This window comes from Periophthalmus magnuspinnatus, chromosome 4 (genome assembly GCF_009829125.3).
Source record: "Periophthalmus magnuspinnatus isolate fPerMag1 chromosome 4, fPerMag1.2.pri, whole genome shotgun sequence".
NCBI lineage: Eukaryota > Metazoa > Chordata > Actinopteri > Gobiiformes > Gobiidae > Periophthalmus > Periophthalmus magnuspinnatus.
Window position 1 is genome coordinate 34,172,324 of NC_047129.1, and position 14,059 is coordinate 34,186,382.

Below are 14,059 nucleotides of genomic sequence, written 5' to 3' on the forward strand. Positions count from 1 at the left end.
AGATCAAACTCTGGGATCAGGAAAATGATTCTGTGTCGCCACGACTACAACGAACCAACGAGCAACGAACCAACGAGCAACGAACCAATGAGCAACGAACGAACAACGAACCAACGAGCAACGAACGAATGAAATGTCATCGTTTCAAAGTTGAACAAGACAAAGTTTTATAGTTCTTTATTATGACAAAAATACAATATTAATAGAACTTTAAATTTACAGTAAAAATATCAAAAGTCCTGGCTCAGTCCTGGTTCAGTCCTGGTTCAGTCCTGGTTTAGTCCTGGTTTAGTCCTGGTTCAGTCCTGGTTTAGTCCTGGTTTAGTCCTGGTTCAGTCCTGGTTTAGTCCTGGTTCAGTCCTGGTTCAGTCCTGGTTTAGTCCTGGTTTAGTCCTGGTTCAGTCCTGGTTTAGTCCTGGTTCAGTCCTGGTTCAGTCCTGGTTTAGTCCTGGTTTAGTCCTGGTCTAGAGCAAATAAAGGTGTGTTCTGAGTCCGTGGAGCAGTTGGTCTGGATCCAGTTTTTGGGATTTTTAATGAGGACACACTCCGGAGACAGCGCCCCCTTCAGTCCAGACAGCTCCATCACGTCACTGTCAACGACGTCAGAAAAATCTGAAACAAAAACAGATCAGGAGTCAAACCCACAACCTGCTCACTGAGAGGAGGATAACCACTGTGCCACAGTCACACAGGGAGGACTCCACTCAGAGAGACCAAGAGTCGAACCCACAACCTCCCGGTGAGAGGAGGACACTGACCTGTCCAAAATGGCCGCCTGCCGCTGAACCTCCAGAGCCAGAACAGATCTCTCCTGGACTGGACCGACGCCAAACTGCTGTTGAACCTGAACAACGGATTTTTACAGTTTCTTAAGTTTGGTTTGATCTTCATTTGGATGTTTTGTTGGTGTTTGCTCTTGAGCACTTTTGCCTCACAGGTGGAAGGTCCCTGGTTCGATTTCTAGACAGTTTGGGGCCTTTGCATGTTCTTCCTGTGTCTGTGTCTGTGTCTTAATTTTATAATTAAAGAGAACAGAATCCTCAGTTCAGAATAGTTTCAAAACTATTTCAAATATACTTCAACACGTGATCTGAGCCAGAGTCAGTGTCCGGGTCAGGACCTCGGTCAGGGTCACTGCTTTAGAGAGAACAAACTCCACAAAGGCCGCACACAGATGAGGAGCTGAACCGGAAACCCTCCTGCTTTGGGGTGGAGTGAGCTAACCACTCTGCCACTTTAGTCCCCTCGAATCAAAGTGAAAGGTGAAAGGTCAGACTCACAGTTGGGAGCAGGAGCGGTGTGCGCTGCCCCAGGACGCCACAGACGAGCTGAGGAGGAAACAGTGCCCCCTGTGGAGAGTCCAGGAGCCGGCGGGACAGACGCCGCTGGGGCCCCTCTGTGAACACAGAGAGAAGAGTGAGGAAGGCCGGGCCAAAATGAGAGTCAAGTTTGAGCACATTATTATTATTATTATTATTATTGTTATTGTTATTGTTATTATTATTGTTATTATTATCATTATCATTATTATTATTTTTATTATTTTATTATTATTATCATTATTATTATTATTATTATTATTATTATTATTATTTTATTATTATCATTATCATTATTTTTTATTATTATTATTTTATTATTATTATTATTATCATTATTATCATTATTATCATTATTATTATTATTATTATTATTATTATTATTATTGTTATTATTATTATATTTTATTATTATCATTATTATCATTATTATTATTATTATTATTGTTATTGTTATTATTATTATATTTTATTATTATCATTATCATCATCATTATTATTATTATATTATCATTATTATTATCATTATTATTTTATTATTATTATTGTTATTATTATTATCATTATTTTATTATTATTATTATTATTATTATACACATGTCAGGTTTCTGTGCTTCTTGGGGATATTCCATTCATTTCCAGGAGACTGATCCTAACCTGAACCAAACTTGCTCGACCCTCGTCTTAACCTAAACCCCGACCTGTTTGAACCCAGATGTTACCTGTGGGGTGGTGGCGCCCTCTGGTGGTGTCGGGGCATCTCTGAGCGGCTGCTCCAGGACCTGCTCCACTTTGAGAGGAGTCAGACTGTGGAACTGTGGACCGGACAAATAAGTCACCGCTTTACCTGAACGAGGAGGACGCCTGTACAACTACTGGACAGAAGAGTGATGCAGGAGCCTATGTCACTCTGTATCACTCTGTATTACTCTGTATCACTCCATATCACTCCATATCACTCCATATCATAATATCCATATTAGTTTGGGATCAGCTCATATTAATTATGACATAAGATTAATCATATATTATCTGAAAGTTCTTTGACGACTCTCACGTCTCTGAGCTTTAAAAATGGCTCCACTTTTTGAAAATATTGTGAAAAAATCATGTGACTTTTGTTTCTTCAAAGTGACAGAGACGACTCTTTGTGTCAGTTTGTTTGATGTGGACAGGCCCAGTGATCACACAGATATGAAACATAAACATCATAAAAAACTCACCGTCCAGACTCGCTCCTGCCCCCTGTCTGTCGACAAGTGCACCTACACAAACAATCTCTTTAATAAATAAATTAAAACATTTAAAAGAACTTAATATTAGTGTTGGGGCCTTTAAAAACTCTTAAAGAGTCAGAGGGCCCACGTGTGAGAACTATCAAGCTCCTGGACAAGTGAAACATGAATGGAAACCTGTAACCCTCTTATTTTCACTCAAATCAGCTGCTCTCAGAAGAATCTGGACCAGTTTGGTCCAAAACCACTAATAAAAATATCTCTAAAATTCTAAAATTAATTCTACCTGGACTTTACCTCATTACAATTAGTGAGATCTGCTTCAGCTTTGAGGAGAACTGTCAAAACTCAACAAATGTTCACTCTATTGTCTCTGCTCCTCCCTCCAGAGACTGGATCTAATCTTATATTTACCAAAAATAATCCAGGCGGGATTTGATTCTGATGTTTCTCTGAGCAGAGCCTGTTCCACTTATTATGAGAGTAAATCACACTCTTATGAGAGTAAATCACACTCTTATGAGAGTAAATCACACTCTTATGAGAGTAAATCACACTCTTATGAGAGTAAATCACACTCTTATGAGAGTAAATCACACTCTTATGAGAGTAAATCACACTCTTATGAGAGTAAATCACACTCTTATGAGAGTAAATCACACTATTATATTGAGAGTAGATCACTCTTATGAAAGTAGATCGTTCAAATTCACTTCATTTTATAAATCAGATGTTTCGTCCCGACAGTTACTCTGTAAATTACTCTTACTTGAGTGGTACTTTTCCCAAATACTTTTGTACTCTTACTTGAGTGATTTCTTGGACTTTGTACTTCTAAATATTAAAGTAAAGTTCTTTACTTGAGCACAGTTTGTGACTACTCTACCCCCCTCTGACAGTAAACATCATGTACATGTGATAGAGCGCCCTGTAGTGTGTGTCAGAGGAACTGCAGGACTCACCCTCTGTCTCTGGTCTCTGTGGGTCTCTCTGTGGACCTGGGTTTGGACTTGGGTTTGGACCTGGGTCTGGTACCTCCTCAGGTCCTTGGGGTTGGTCCGTCTCTGGTCTCTGAGGTCCTGGTACACTCCGGTCTGGTCTTGATCCTGGTCTTGGTCCTGGGTCCAGGCCTGATCCCTCAGGCTAAAGTCCAGTACTCGGTTTGGGACGTCCCCTCGAGGAGGACTCCGTGGATCCGGTTCAAAGATCAACTCGGTCTCAATTTCTGTAACAGGGTCTAAGTCCTTCTCTGGACCAGGACTGAGACCAGGATCTGGACCAGGACTGAGACCAGGATCTGGACCAGGACTGAGACCAGGATCTGGACCAGGAGGGACCAATGGAACAAAGTCCTCAAAAGACTCAAAAGGATCACAGCGACCTGGAAAAGGAAAGTCCTGATTTAGAGCAAAGGAAACGCAACATTACACCGTCCTGGTTCAGTCCTGGTTCAGTCCTGGTCTAGTCCTGGTCTAGTCCTGGTTCAGTCCTGGTCTAGTCCTGGTCTAGTCCTGGTTCAGTCCTGGTCTAGTCCTGGTCTAGTCCTGGTCTAGTCCTGGTCTAGTCCTGGTCTAGTCCTGGTCTGGTCCTGGTTCAGTCCTGGTCTGGTCCTGGTCTGGTCCTGGTTCAGTCCTGGTCTAGTCCTGGTCTAGTCCTGGTCTGGTCCTGGTTCAGTCCTGGTCTAGTCCTGGTCTAGTCCTGGTCTAGTCCTGGTCTGGTCCTGGTCTGGTCCTGGTCTGGTCCTGGTCTAGTCCTGGTCTAGTCCTGGTCTAGTCCTGGTCTAGTCCTGGTCTAGTCCTGGTTCAGTCCTGGTCTGGTCCTGGTTCAGTCCTGGTCTAGTCCTGGTCTACTCTTGTTGGGACCTTGTCTGGGATCCAGGATCTCGACCCGGGCTGAGGTCCTGGTTCCGAGGACTGAGTTCTGTGTTTTTTTCAGCAGAACGGTGAAGGACTCGTGGTTCTCCTCCAGAGCGTCAGCGATGAGGAAAATGTTCCAGGTTTTTACATTTACGCCTGAACAAAAAACAGAAACATGAATATTTAAAGGGCCAGTATCACACAAAACTGACTCCTGTCGCTTTAAGTCATGTTCCTACGCTGTTCCCTCCTCAAAAACAGACCTGGAGTTGTGTTTTGTTTCATTCACATGTTTGAGTCACACTTTATTATTAGTCTGTCACATCTACAAAGCTCAAAATGCGACGTTCCACCTTGTGATGTCATCAAGTGGTAGTTTTCAAGTGAACTCCTCCTTTTACCTTTAGTTCAGTCGAGATAAGAGACAACTCCAGGACTGAAATGATCCAGATGATTCTAGTGAAGGTGGAGTTTAAAAACACAGTGGAGCACTTCCTGTATCACCACATGATGACATCACAAGGTGGAACAGAGTGTTTTCAGTTATAAATCTGCAGGTTTGTGTGTTAAACATGTGAGAATGAAACAAAACACGACTCCAGGTCAGTGCAGTAAATGAAATAACAGTCTGATTCTCTCAGACGTTTATGAAACCAGCGTTTTGGAAAGAAATGACAGAACAGAAACTTCATAAAGATTCTTGGTGAGGGATTGACTCGTCACATTCACCTCGTTCATCTTCGAGCTTAAAGCTGCACTGTGTAACCTTTCTGGAGGAATGTTCCACAGTGTGGCATTAATGGGAAAACTTTTGATTCTGACCTGGGTCAAACTGCAGCAGCGTCGCCGAGCTGTGGGTGAAGTCTACGCCCACTTTAGCCCCGCCCTCCTCCACCTGGAACAGAAGCACGAACCCTGTGGTGAAACGGCGCTCAGTAGAAGCAGCAGTGGCACCAGGAGCATTTTTACCTGAATAGAGACAAAGGCCGGGTCTGAACTGAACCCAGTTCTCTGGACTTGGATCTGCAGAGTCCCTGAGGTCTCACAGGTTCTGTAACACGAGGCCGAGAACTGCACCCGAGACCAGGACAAGTCCAGACTGAGGGAAGACCGGGTTAGAACCAGGACTACAGCAGGACTAGACCAGGACTAGACCAGGACTAGACCAGCACTAGACCAGGACTAGATCAGCACTAGACCAGGACTAGACCAGGACTAGACCAGGACTAGACCAGGACTAGACCAGGACTAGACCAGGACTAGACCAGGACTAGACCAGGACTAGACCAGGACTAGACCAGGACTCACCTCTGTGGGGGCAGGCTGTTTCCCGCCGGGTCCGACAGGACGAACAGGAAGTTGTCATTTGTGACATCGACGTCGACAGGAAGTAGATAAACCACCGACTTTTGGTTTATGTCCCTCTGAGTGAAACGGCTCTGAATGTACGACCCTGGAACAGAGACAAGGCCAGGTCTAAACCAGGTCTAAACCAGATCTAGACCAAAACTGCACCAAGACTGAGCCAGGACTGAACCAGGACTGGACCAGGACTGGACCAGGTCTAAACAAGGTCTAAACCGGGACTAGACCAGGTCTAGACCAGGTCTAAACCAGGACCAGGACTGTTACCTGTGAGCATGTTCTCCAGGTGTCCGTGTCTTGGGGGTCGGGTGATGGTGTAGGTCAGTTCTTGGTCCTCTGAGTCTGGGTCTGAGGCCTGGAGGTGGGACCGGTCCAGGATGATCCCAAAGCGTCCAGAGGCCAGAGCAGTGACCGCTGTGGGGGACAGTCTGGACACGAGCGAAGGAGGGACGTCTGGACGCTCAATCTGCACCACACAAGACAAGTACTACTACTGCAGGTACTACAGGTACTACTACTATTACCATTACTCCCACCACTACTACAGGTACTACTACTATTACCATTACTCCCACCACTACTACAGGTACTACTACTATTACCATTACTCCCACCACTACTACAGGTACTACTACTATTACCATTACTCCCACCACTACTACAGGTACTACTACTATTACCATTACTCCCACCACTACTACAGGTACTACTACTATTACCATTACTCCCACCACTACTACAGGTACTACTACTATTACCATTACTCCCACCACTACTACAGGTACTACTACTATTACCATTACTCCCACCACTACTACAGGTACTACTACTATTACCATTACTCCCACCACTACTACAGGTACTACTACTATTACCATTACTCCCACCACTACTACAGGTACTACTACTATTACCATTACTCCCACCTCTACTACAGGTACTACTACTATTACCATTACTCCCACCACTACTACAGGTACTACTACTATTACCATTACTCCCACCTCTACTACAGGTACTACTACCAGTGTCTTGTCTTGTCTCCAGGTCTTGAGCTGGTCTTGGTCAGGACTATCTGAGCTGGAGGATTTGATCTGTTGTGCATGTTTTGTTTGTTTTTAGTCCTGATTCAGGCTTGTTTCAGTCCTGGCTTAGTCCTGGTTTAATCCTGGTCCAGTCCTGGTTTAGTCCAGGTTTAGTCCAGGATTAGTCCTGGTTTAATCCTGGTTTAGTCCTGGTTTAGTCCTGGTTCAGTCCTGGTTTAGTCCTGGTTCAGTCCTGGTTTAGTCCTGGTTTAGTCCTGGTTTAGTCCTGGTTTAGTCCTGGTTTAGTCCTCATTTAGAACCTGTATGGTGAAGACGGCGGGCTCAGTGCTGATTCGTCCATACAGGAGGAAGCCAGCGTTTGATTGGTCCGTGGGCAGGAAGTGGAACGCGTCGATGGAAGCGCGAGTCTTGGGGTCGTGTCGGTACGTTACTCCAGCCTGGTCCAGGTCCCACTGCGTGAAGTGCCTGAGGAGAGGTCAGAGGTCATCAGGACCAAAACAGTCTGTCAAAACCAGGACTAAACCAGGACTAAAATCAGACACTAATCGATACTAGAACTAGTATCAAAACTAGATCCTCATTTGAGCAGGTTCAATACTAAAAAAGTCCAACTGACAGAAATGAACCTTTCCTGAATCTGTTTATACTGAGACCAGTGCACACCACGGACCAGTGTGAACTACTGCACACTGAGGATTACACACATGTAACACACATGCAACACACATATAACACACATGTAACACACATGTAACACACATGTAACACACATGGAATAGAACACAAAGTACAACATTTAATGTGGAACATTTAATGTGGAAATGTCAGTATTGTGACAACACTAAATGTAGGTGAGTATTTAAATTCAAAGAGTCAGAGGTGCAGTTCAGGTTACATGCAGTAGAGGGCAGTGTAATCCTGTGCGTCTCAGATGAAGCAGAGTCAGTCTGAGGGGCTGGTGGCTGAAGTACAAATGAAATGAAGTATACTTTTGAAACTATTGTTTTATTTTGAAGAGTCTGAACTAAGGAGGTAGGTGAAAACATAAAACCTCTCTACTTTTTGAGACAGAGAAAATCAAACTCCTGAACAGGACCATGAACGATCACAGGCTCCTGATCATGTGCTCTTTAAATCACTTTTGGATTTTTTCTTGTGTCACCGTGGTAACTGCTGAACGTTCCAACCACAGAGATACATGTAGAACACCGATAACACACAGAACGAGGCTTTAATCTCAGAGAACTCAGGCTGAATGTTACACACAGATAACACACAGAATGTTACACACATAATGTTACACACAGAATGTTACACACAGAATGTTACACACAGAATGTTACACACAAATAACACACATAATGTTACACACATGTTACACACTGAATGTTACACACCTGTTGGCTTTGTCCAGAGGCTCTCCGTGCAGCAGGAGCCTGCCGTACCGGGGCATCTGGGTGATTTTGTAGGTGAGGTTAACCACAGCAGTGTCGGGGTCGGTCAGGAGCAGGTGAGATCTGGTTATGATCCCAGTGGAACCCTCCTGAACCCGGAGTCCTGAGTTCTGGACCAGAGTGGGCGGGATTCTGTCCATGTGGAGGATGTGGACCAACAGAGACCCGGGGACTGAAGAGACGCCATTAGACACGACGAAACTGAGGAGACGAGAGAGGACTGAACCAGGACTAAACCAGGTCTGAACCAGGTCTAAACCAGGACTGAACCAGGACTGAACCAGGTCTGAACCAGGTCTAAACCAGGACTAAACCAGGACTAAACCAGGACTAAACCAGGACTGAACCAGGACTAAACCAGGACTGAACCAGGACTAAACCAGGACTAAACCAGGACTAAACCAGGACTAAACCAGGACTGAACCAGGACTAAACCAGGACTGAACCAGGACTAAACCAGGACTAAACCAGGACTAAACCAGGACTGAACCAGGACTGAACCAGGACTGAACCAGGACTGAACCAGGACTAAACCAGGACTAAACCAGGACTAAACCAGGACTGAACCAGGACTGAACCAGGACTGAACCAGGACTGAACCAGGACTAAACCAGGACTAAACCAGGACTAAACCAGGACTAATCCAGGTCTGAACCAGGACTAAACCAAGACTAAACCAGGACTAAACCAGGACTAAACCAGGTCTGAACCAGGACTAATCCAGGTCTGAACCAGGACTAAACCAAGACTAAACCAGGACTAAACCAGGACTAAACCAGGTCTGAACCAGGACTAAACCAGGACTAAACCAGGACTAAACCAGGACTAAACCAGGACTAATCCAGGTCTGAACCAGGACTAAACCAAGACTAAACCAGGACTAAACCAGGACTAAACCAGGTCTGAACCAGGACTAATCCAGGTCTGAACCAGGACTAAACCAGGACTAAACCAGGTCTGAACCAGGACTAAACCAGGTCTGAGCCAGGACTAAACCAGGACTGAACCAGGACTGAACCAGGACTAAACCAGGACTAAACCAGGACTGAACCAGGACTGAACCAGGACTAAACCAGGTCTGAGCCAGGACTAAACCAGGACTGAACCAGGACTGAACCAGGACTGAACCAGGACTAAACCAGGACTAAACCAGGTCTGAACCAGGACTAAACCAGGACTGAACCAGGACTAAACCAGGACTAAACCAGGTCTGAACCAGGACTAAACCAGGACTGAACCAGGACTAAACCAGGACTGAACCAGGACTGAACCAGGACTGAACCAGGACTAAACCAGGACTAAACCAGGACTAAACCAGGTCTGAACCAGGACTAATCCAGGTCTGAACCAGGACTAAACCAAGACTAAACCAGGTCTGAACCAGGATTAAACTTAGACTAAACCAGGACTAAACCAGGTCTGAACCAGGACTAAACCAGGACTAAACCAGGACTAAACCAGGTCTGAACCAGGACTAAACCAGGACTCTTATCAATGGGAGTATTAGTAGTAGTGGTAGTTGTAGTAGTATTAATCTGTGATACTCACCTGAACGAGTCCTTGTCTCCCTCGTGGCTGTTGTCGTGAGTGTAACACACCCTCTGAGCCGTCACGTCCAGTTGTGTGAAGTTCCTCAGACGGACTCCGGGGGCGCTCACCAGACTCAGGCTTCCAAGTCGAGGATCATCCTGGATCCTGTAGACCAGGTCCTGAGGAGGTCCAAAGTCCAGTGCCAGGAGATAGTCTGAGCTCAAGACCAGTCTCTCCCCCTCCATGATCCGAGCAGGACGGGTACTCAACTGCAGCGGCCCTGTGATGTCACGAAAAAAGAGAGAGGGTTAGTCCTGGTTCAGTCCTGGCTCAGTCCTGGCTCAGTCCTGGCTCAGTCCTGGCTCAGTCCTGGTTGGTCCTGGTTTAGTCCTGGTTTAGTCCTGGTTTAGTCCTGGTTCAGTCTTGGTTCAGTCCTGGTTCAGTCCTGGTTCAGACCTCTCTCCATGGTCCTGATGGAGATGTAGAAGGTCTGGAGTGGGGTCTCGTTGGTTCGGTCACTGAGGATGAACCGGAAGCTGTCGTGACCTTTTGACCCTGGAGCGACCCCCGTGACCTCTGCGTGATCTTTTCTCTGGTGCACATAGCGGATCCGGTTCATCTCGACATCGGTCTGAGTAAAGTTCTGCCCCGGATACAGAACCGACCAATCAGAGCCACTCTAGACAAGACAGACAAGAGGAACTACTCAGCCTGTGTGAAGAAACTGAGACGTCACAGCTTCAGCTCCACATGAAGGTCCTCGAGGCTGGAGCAGTTAAAGCGAGACTCACGACAAATAGCAAAATAAAAACCCCAGGATCATGTAGAGTGAGTTAATACGAACATTTAAGACCAAAATGATGAGTCTGACAGCAGCAGGTACAGAGAGAGGACACGGTTTTTACATAGAAAGTGAATTGGAGCCAGAGTCGACGGGGCCAAAAGCTCATGATCACTTGTTAGGTTAACTCTGTTCATTTATATATACAGTCTATGGATCAGAGCGAAAGGAGCTGCAGGATAAACTGAAACGTGAATAAACGCACAGCTCCAGGGATGTTTTTGAGGAGTAAACTACATTAAGGTATGACTAAAACTAGAAGAATATTCCCCGTGGTAACCTGCAGAAACAGACATCCTGTGTGACCAGGAGTGAACTGAAGACCCAAACTGCACTAACAAGACCACACCTGCAGGGGGAGCTCATGCAAAAACTACTATTTATGAAGAAAAAAAGAAACAACGTATTTATATAAAGACAGATTCAATGTGTGAATCATGAGTTTTTTCACCAAAAAGCACCAGATCTTCAGCTCCCTCACTCACTCCTCCTCTCTGCTGTCGTCCCATAGAAATCCTCATCGTATAAATAACACGACAAATCAATTAAGACTCAACCGATTAATCGACTAAACAACTACAGCCCGACTTCTGACTGTAAAATTCTACTTGACAAACTAACAGAGAGAGCACTTTTTAGAGCAGCTTCTTCTAAATCTCTCTGTTGATTTGACATTTTTGTATTTGAGCTTCAAACACACGTGAACAATCCTGGAAAGATTCAGTGAGAACAGGTCTGACACTGGAGTTTTCTCAACATTTATGCTCCTGATTTTATTTATTACATTATATTTGAATTTTGCTCTTTAATCACAAAATGGCCGCTGCAATTGTCATAGCAACAGTATCCATATTTCCTCTATTTATAACTCATGGGAAACTAGAGGAGTGATCTAAAATGGCGTCCTGTGGCTGTGTGTTACCTTCTTCTGCAGCGCCCCCTGTCTGGGGACTGTGTTTAGGACGTAGTAGACCTGGTCCAGATCCGAGTCCTGGTCTTCAGCCTCCAGGACCACACAGGACAGGACCCTGGTCTGACCAGAGTCCACCTCAAGACCCGAGTTCCTGAAACAGTCTTCAGTCAAAATCAGAACTTTACATCTGATGCCCTTCCAGTCGCAAAGGCAGAGAAGACACACAGTTAAAGCACAACTATTGACCTTAAGTCTTTATGGTTCTCATCTCTGTGGATCTGTTATAATTTACACATTTTAAACCACAATGTTCATCTAAAACCACTTCATAAAACAAATCCACTGACTTCTGCGTTAGAAAACGGCAGTGTCCAATGGAGCAGACGTCGCCATAAACGTCATCACACCAAAGTGCCGCTGTAGCGCCCCCTATGGACAGATGCACATCACACTAAAGCGCCTCATGCTGTAGCGCCCCCTATGGACAGATGCACATCACACTAGAGCAGCACATTTTTATACATTTGGACTAAAATGACAAAGCAACGCTGACGAATCCAACGAGTATCAACGATTAAGAAAATAAAACTGGAGAAGGAAGTACGGACGCAACAGTGGGCGTGTCGCAGTGGGCGTGTCGCAGTGGGCGTGTCACAGTGGGCATGTCACAGTGGCCGTGTACATCACAGTGGGCGTGTCACAGTGGGCGTGTACATCACAGTGGGCGTGTCGCAGTGGGCGTGTACATCACAGTGGGCGTGTCGCAGTGGGCGTGTACATCACAGTGGGCGTGTCGCAGTGGGCGTGTCGCAGTGGGCGTGTCGCAGTGGGCGTGTCACAGTGGGCGTGTCACAGTGGGCGTGTCACAGTGGGCGTGTCACAGTGGGCGTGTCACAGTGGGCGTGTCACAGTGGGCGTGTCACAGTGGGCGTGTCACAGTGGGCGTGTCACAGTGGGCGTGTACTGGTGCAATGGGGGTAGATGGACAAAATGGCGTCTTGAAAATAAGAGATTAAACTCAAACATGAATGACTCCAAATACAACAAGACTCAACGAGAAGAAATGGAGAAACATCTGAAAAGTCCATGTTACATTCGAGGTCTGCTGTGCACCTGATAACTTCTCTGGTGGAGGGTGCCTGTTCTGTCTCCATGGAGATGTCATTACTTTGCTTATAATGACCCACAGTATGGCATTAAACTTATCTTCATGGAGACGAGCAGGTGGGTCGTATACTGCGTCTTTACGATTTTGACTTCAGCTCATCTGAACGTCTGCAGATGCTTTTGCAGTGTGCAGATTGTTGGGTTGGGGGGACCAATGCTCTACCACTGAGCCACTGTCGCCCAAAGGAGTCTGAAAAACTCAGGAATAAATACAAGAGATTTAAATAGCATATTTTCAGGAGCCTGTGATTAGTCCGAGCTCATGGTCCTGTTTAGGAGTTTGATTTTACACAAAAAAGTGAGAGCGACTGACTGACAAAACTGTTGGCTAATGCTAATGCTAATGCTAATGCTAATGCTAGCTTGTCACAGTTATGTTATTTGAGAAGGACTCGTTTAACAGCACAAATCAGCTCACCTGTTGGAGTTTTTGTCCAGAACCTGCTACTTTTCAGCTGTGGATTTCTTACACGGGCTGTATGCTGGAGGAGGTGCAGAGGAGGAGGAGGTGGAGAGGAGGAGGAGGAGGTGGAGAGGAGGAGGTGAGGGGAGAGGGGGAGGTAGGGGGAGCAGGGTTTAGCTGAAGAGAGAGGGGGTGAGGGGGTTTTGGGCTCTGAACATCTGCAAACATCTGTCTCCTGTCCACACGCCACCCTCCACCGGGACACGGAATAAACACGGAGCAAACACGGAACCACCACGGGAGCACCCGAGGGACCCTGCACGGCCCAAACACGAGCCCAGGCAGAGCGAGGGGAGATGGGGTGGGATCGCTGCCAGAGCCGCCTGTTCTTCCACTTCTACAGAGAACCAGGGAGGACCATGAAAGACCAGGGGGACCACAGCGTCACAGCCCAGGCAGAGGCAGGGGGAGCTGGGGTGGACAGATGCCAGGGCCCCCTGTTCTTCCACTCCACAGACCTGAACAGACCCAGACCAAGCCGAGCCAAAACAAGTCCACACTCAAACCGTAAATGTTTAATCAGCCCAGGGATTATTCTATTTAAATCAGGCCTTTTCTGCAAACTGGACTTTCAGAGTTTTTTTGCCTTGTTGTAGATGTTTCCTGAAGTTGTATTTAGGCTGATTCTTGCACATTTGTTTGGATCTTTAATCACTTATTTTCCAGACGCCATTTTTGTTACACGCGCACTGCTCTGAACTTACATCGCTCTTCAGTTTTATTTTCTTAACCGTTGATACTCGTAGGATTCGTCAGTGTCACGTTGTCATTTTGCTGCTCTAGTGTGACGTGCAGGTGTCCACAAGACGCCCACAGCTCGTTTCTTTTATGAAGGCGTTTTGGATGAATATTGTGATTTAAAATGTGTAA

General features: G+C 46.0%; 1 protein-coding gene across 1 annotated transcript in view; it reads right to left on the minus strand.

Moving 5' to 3' along the window:
• Window positions 1-297: 297 nt before the first annotated feature.
• frem1b (Fras1 related extracellular matrix 1b) overlaps window positions 298-14,059 on the minus strand; it is a 40,622-nt gene continuing 26,860 nt past the window's right edge. Inside the window, exons 23-38 of the mRNA XM_055221185.1 lie at window positions 11,569-11,710; window positions 10,262-10,484; window positions 9,824-10,085; window positions 8,219-8,476; window positions 7,121-7,286; window positions 6,043-6,241; window positions 5,719-5,863; window positions 5,380-5,509; window positions 5,233-5,305; window positions 4,417-4,566; window positions 3,517-3,935; window positions 2,543-2,584; window positions 2,042-2,134; window positions 1,281-1,396; window positions 759-844; window positions 298-612 (exon numbers count right to left, since the gene is read on the minus strand). Of these exons, the coding sequence (XP_055077160.1) occupies window positions 443-612; window positions 759-844; window positions 1,281-1,396; window positions 2,042-2,134; window positions 2,543-2,584; window positions 3,517-3,935; window positions 4,417-4,566; window positions 5,233-5,305; window positions 5,380-5,509; window positions 5,719-5,863; window positions 6,043-6,241; window positions 7,121-7,286; window positions 8,219-8,476; window positions 9,824-10,085; window positions 10,262-10,484; window positions 11,569-11,710 (2,674 nt within the window). The 3' untranslated portion in view covers window positions 298-442. The remainder of the gene's footprint in view (window positions 613-758; window positions 845-1,280; window positions 1,397-2,041; window positions 2,135-2,542; window positions 2,585-3,516; window positions 3,936-4,416; window positions 4,567-5,232; window positions 5,306-5,379; window positions 5,510-5,718; window positions 5,864-6,042; window positions 6,242-7,120; window positions 7,287-8,218; window positions 8,477-9,823; window positions 10,086-10,261; window positions 10,485-11,568; window positions 11,711-14,059) is intronic.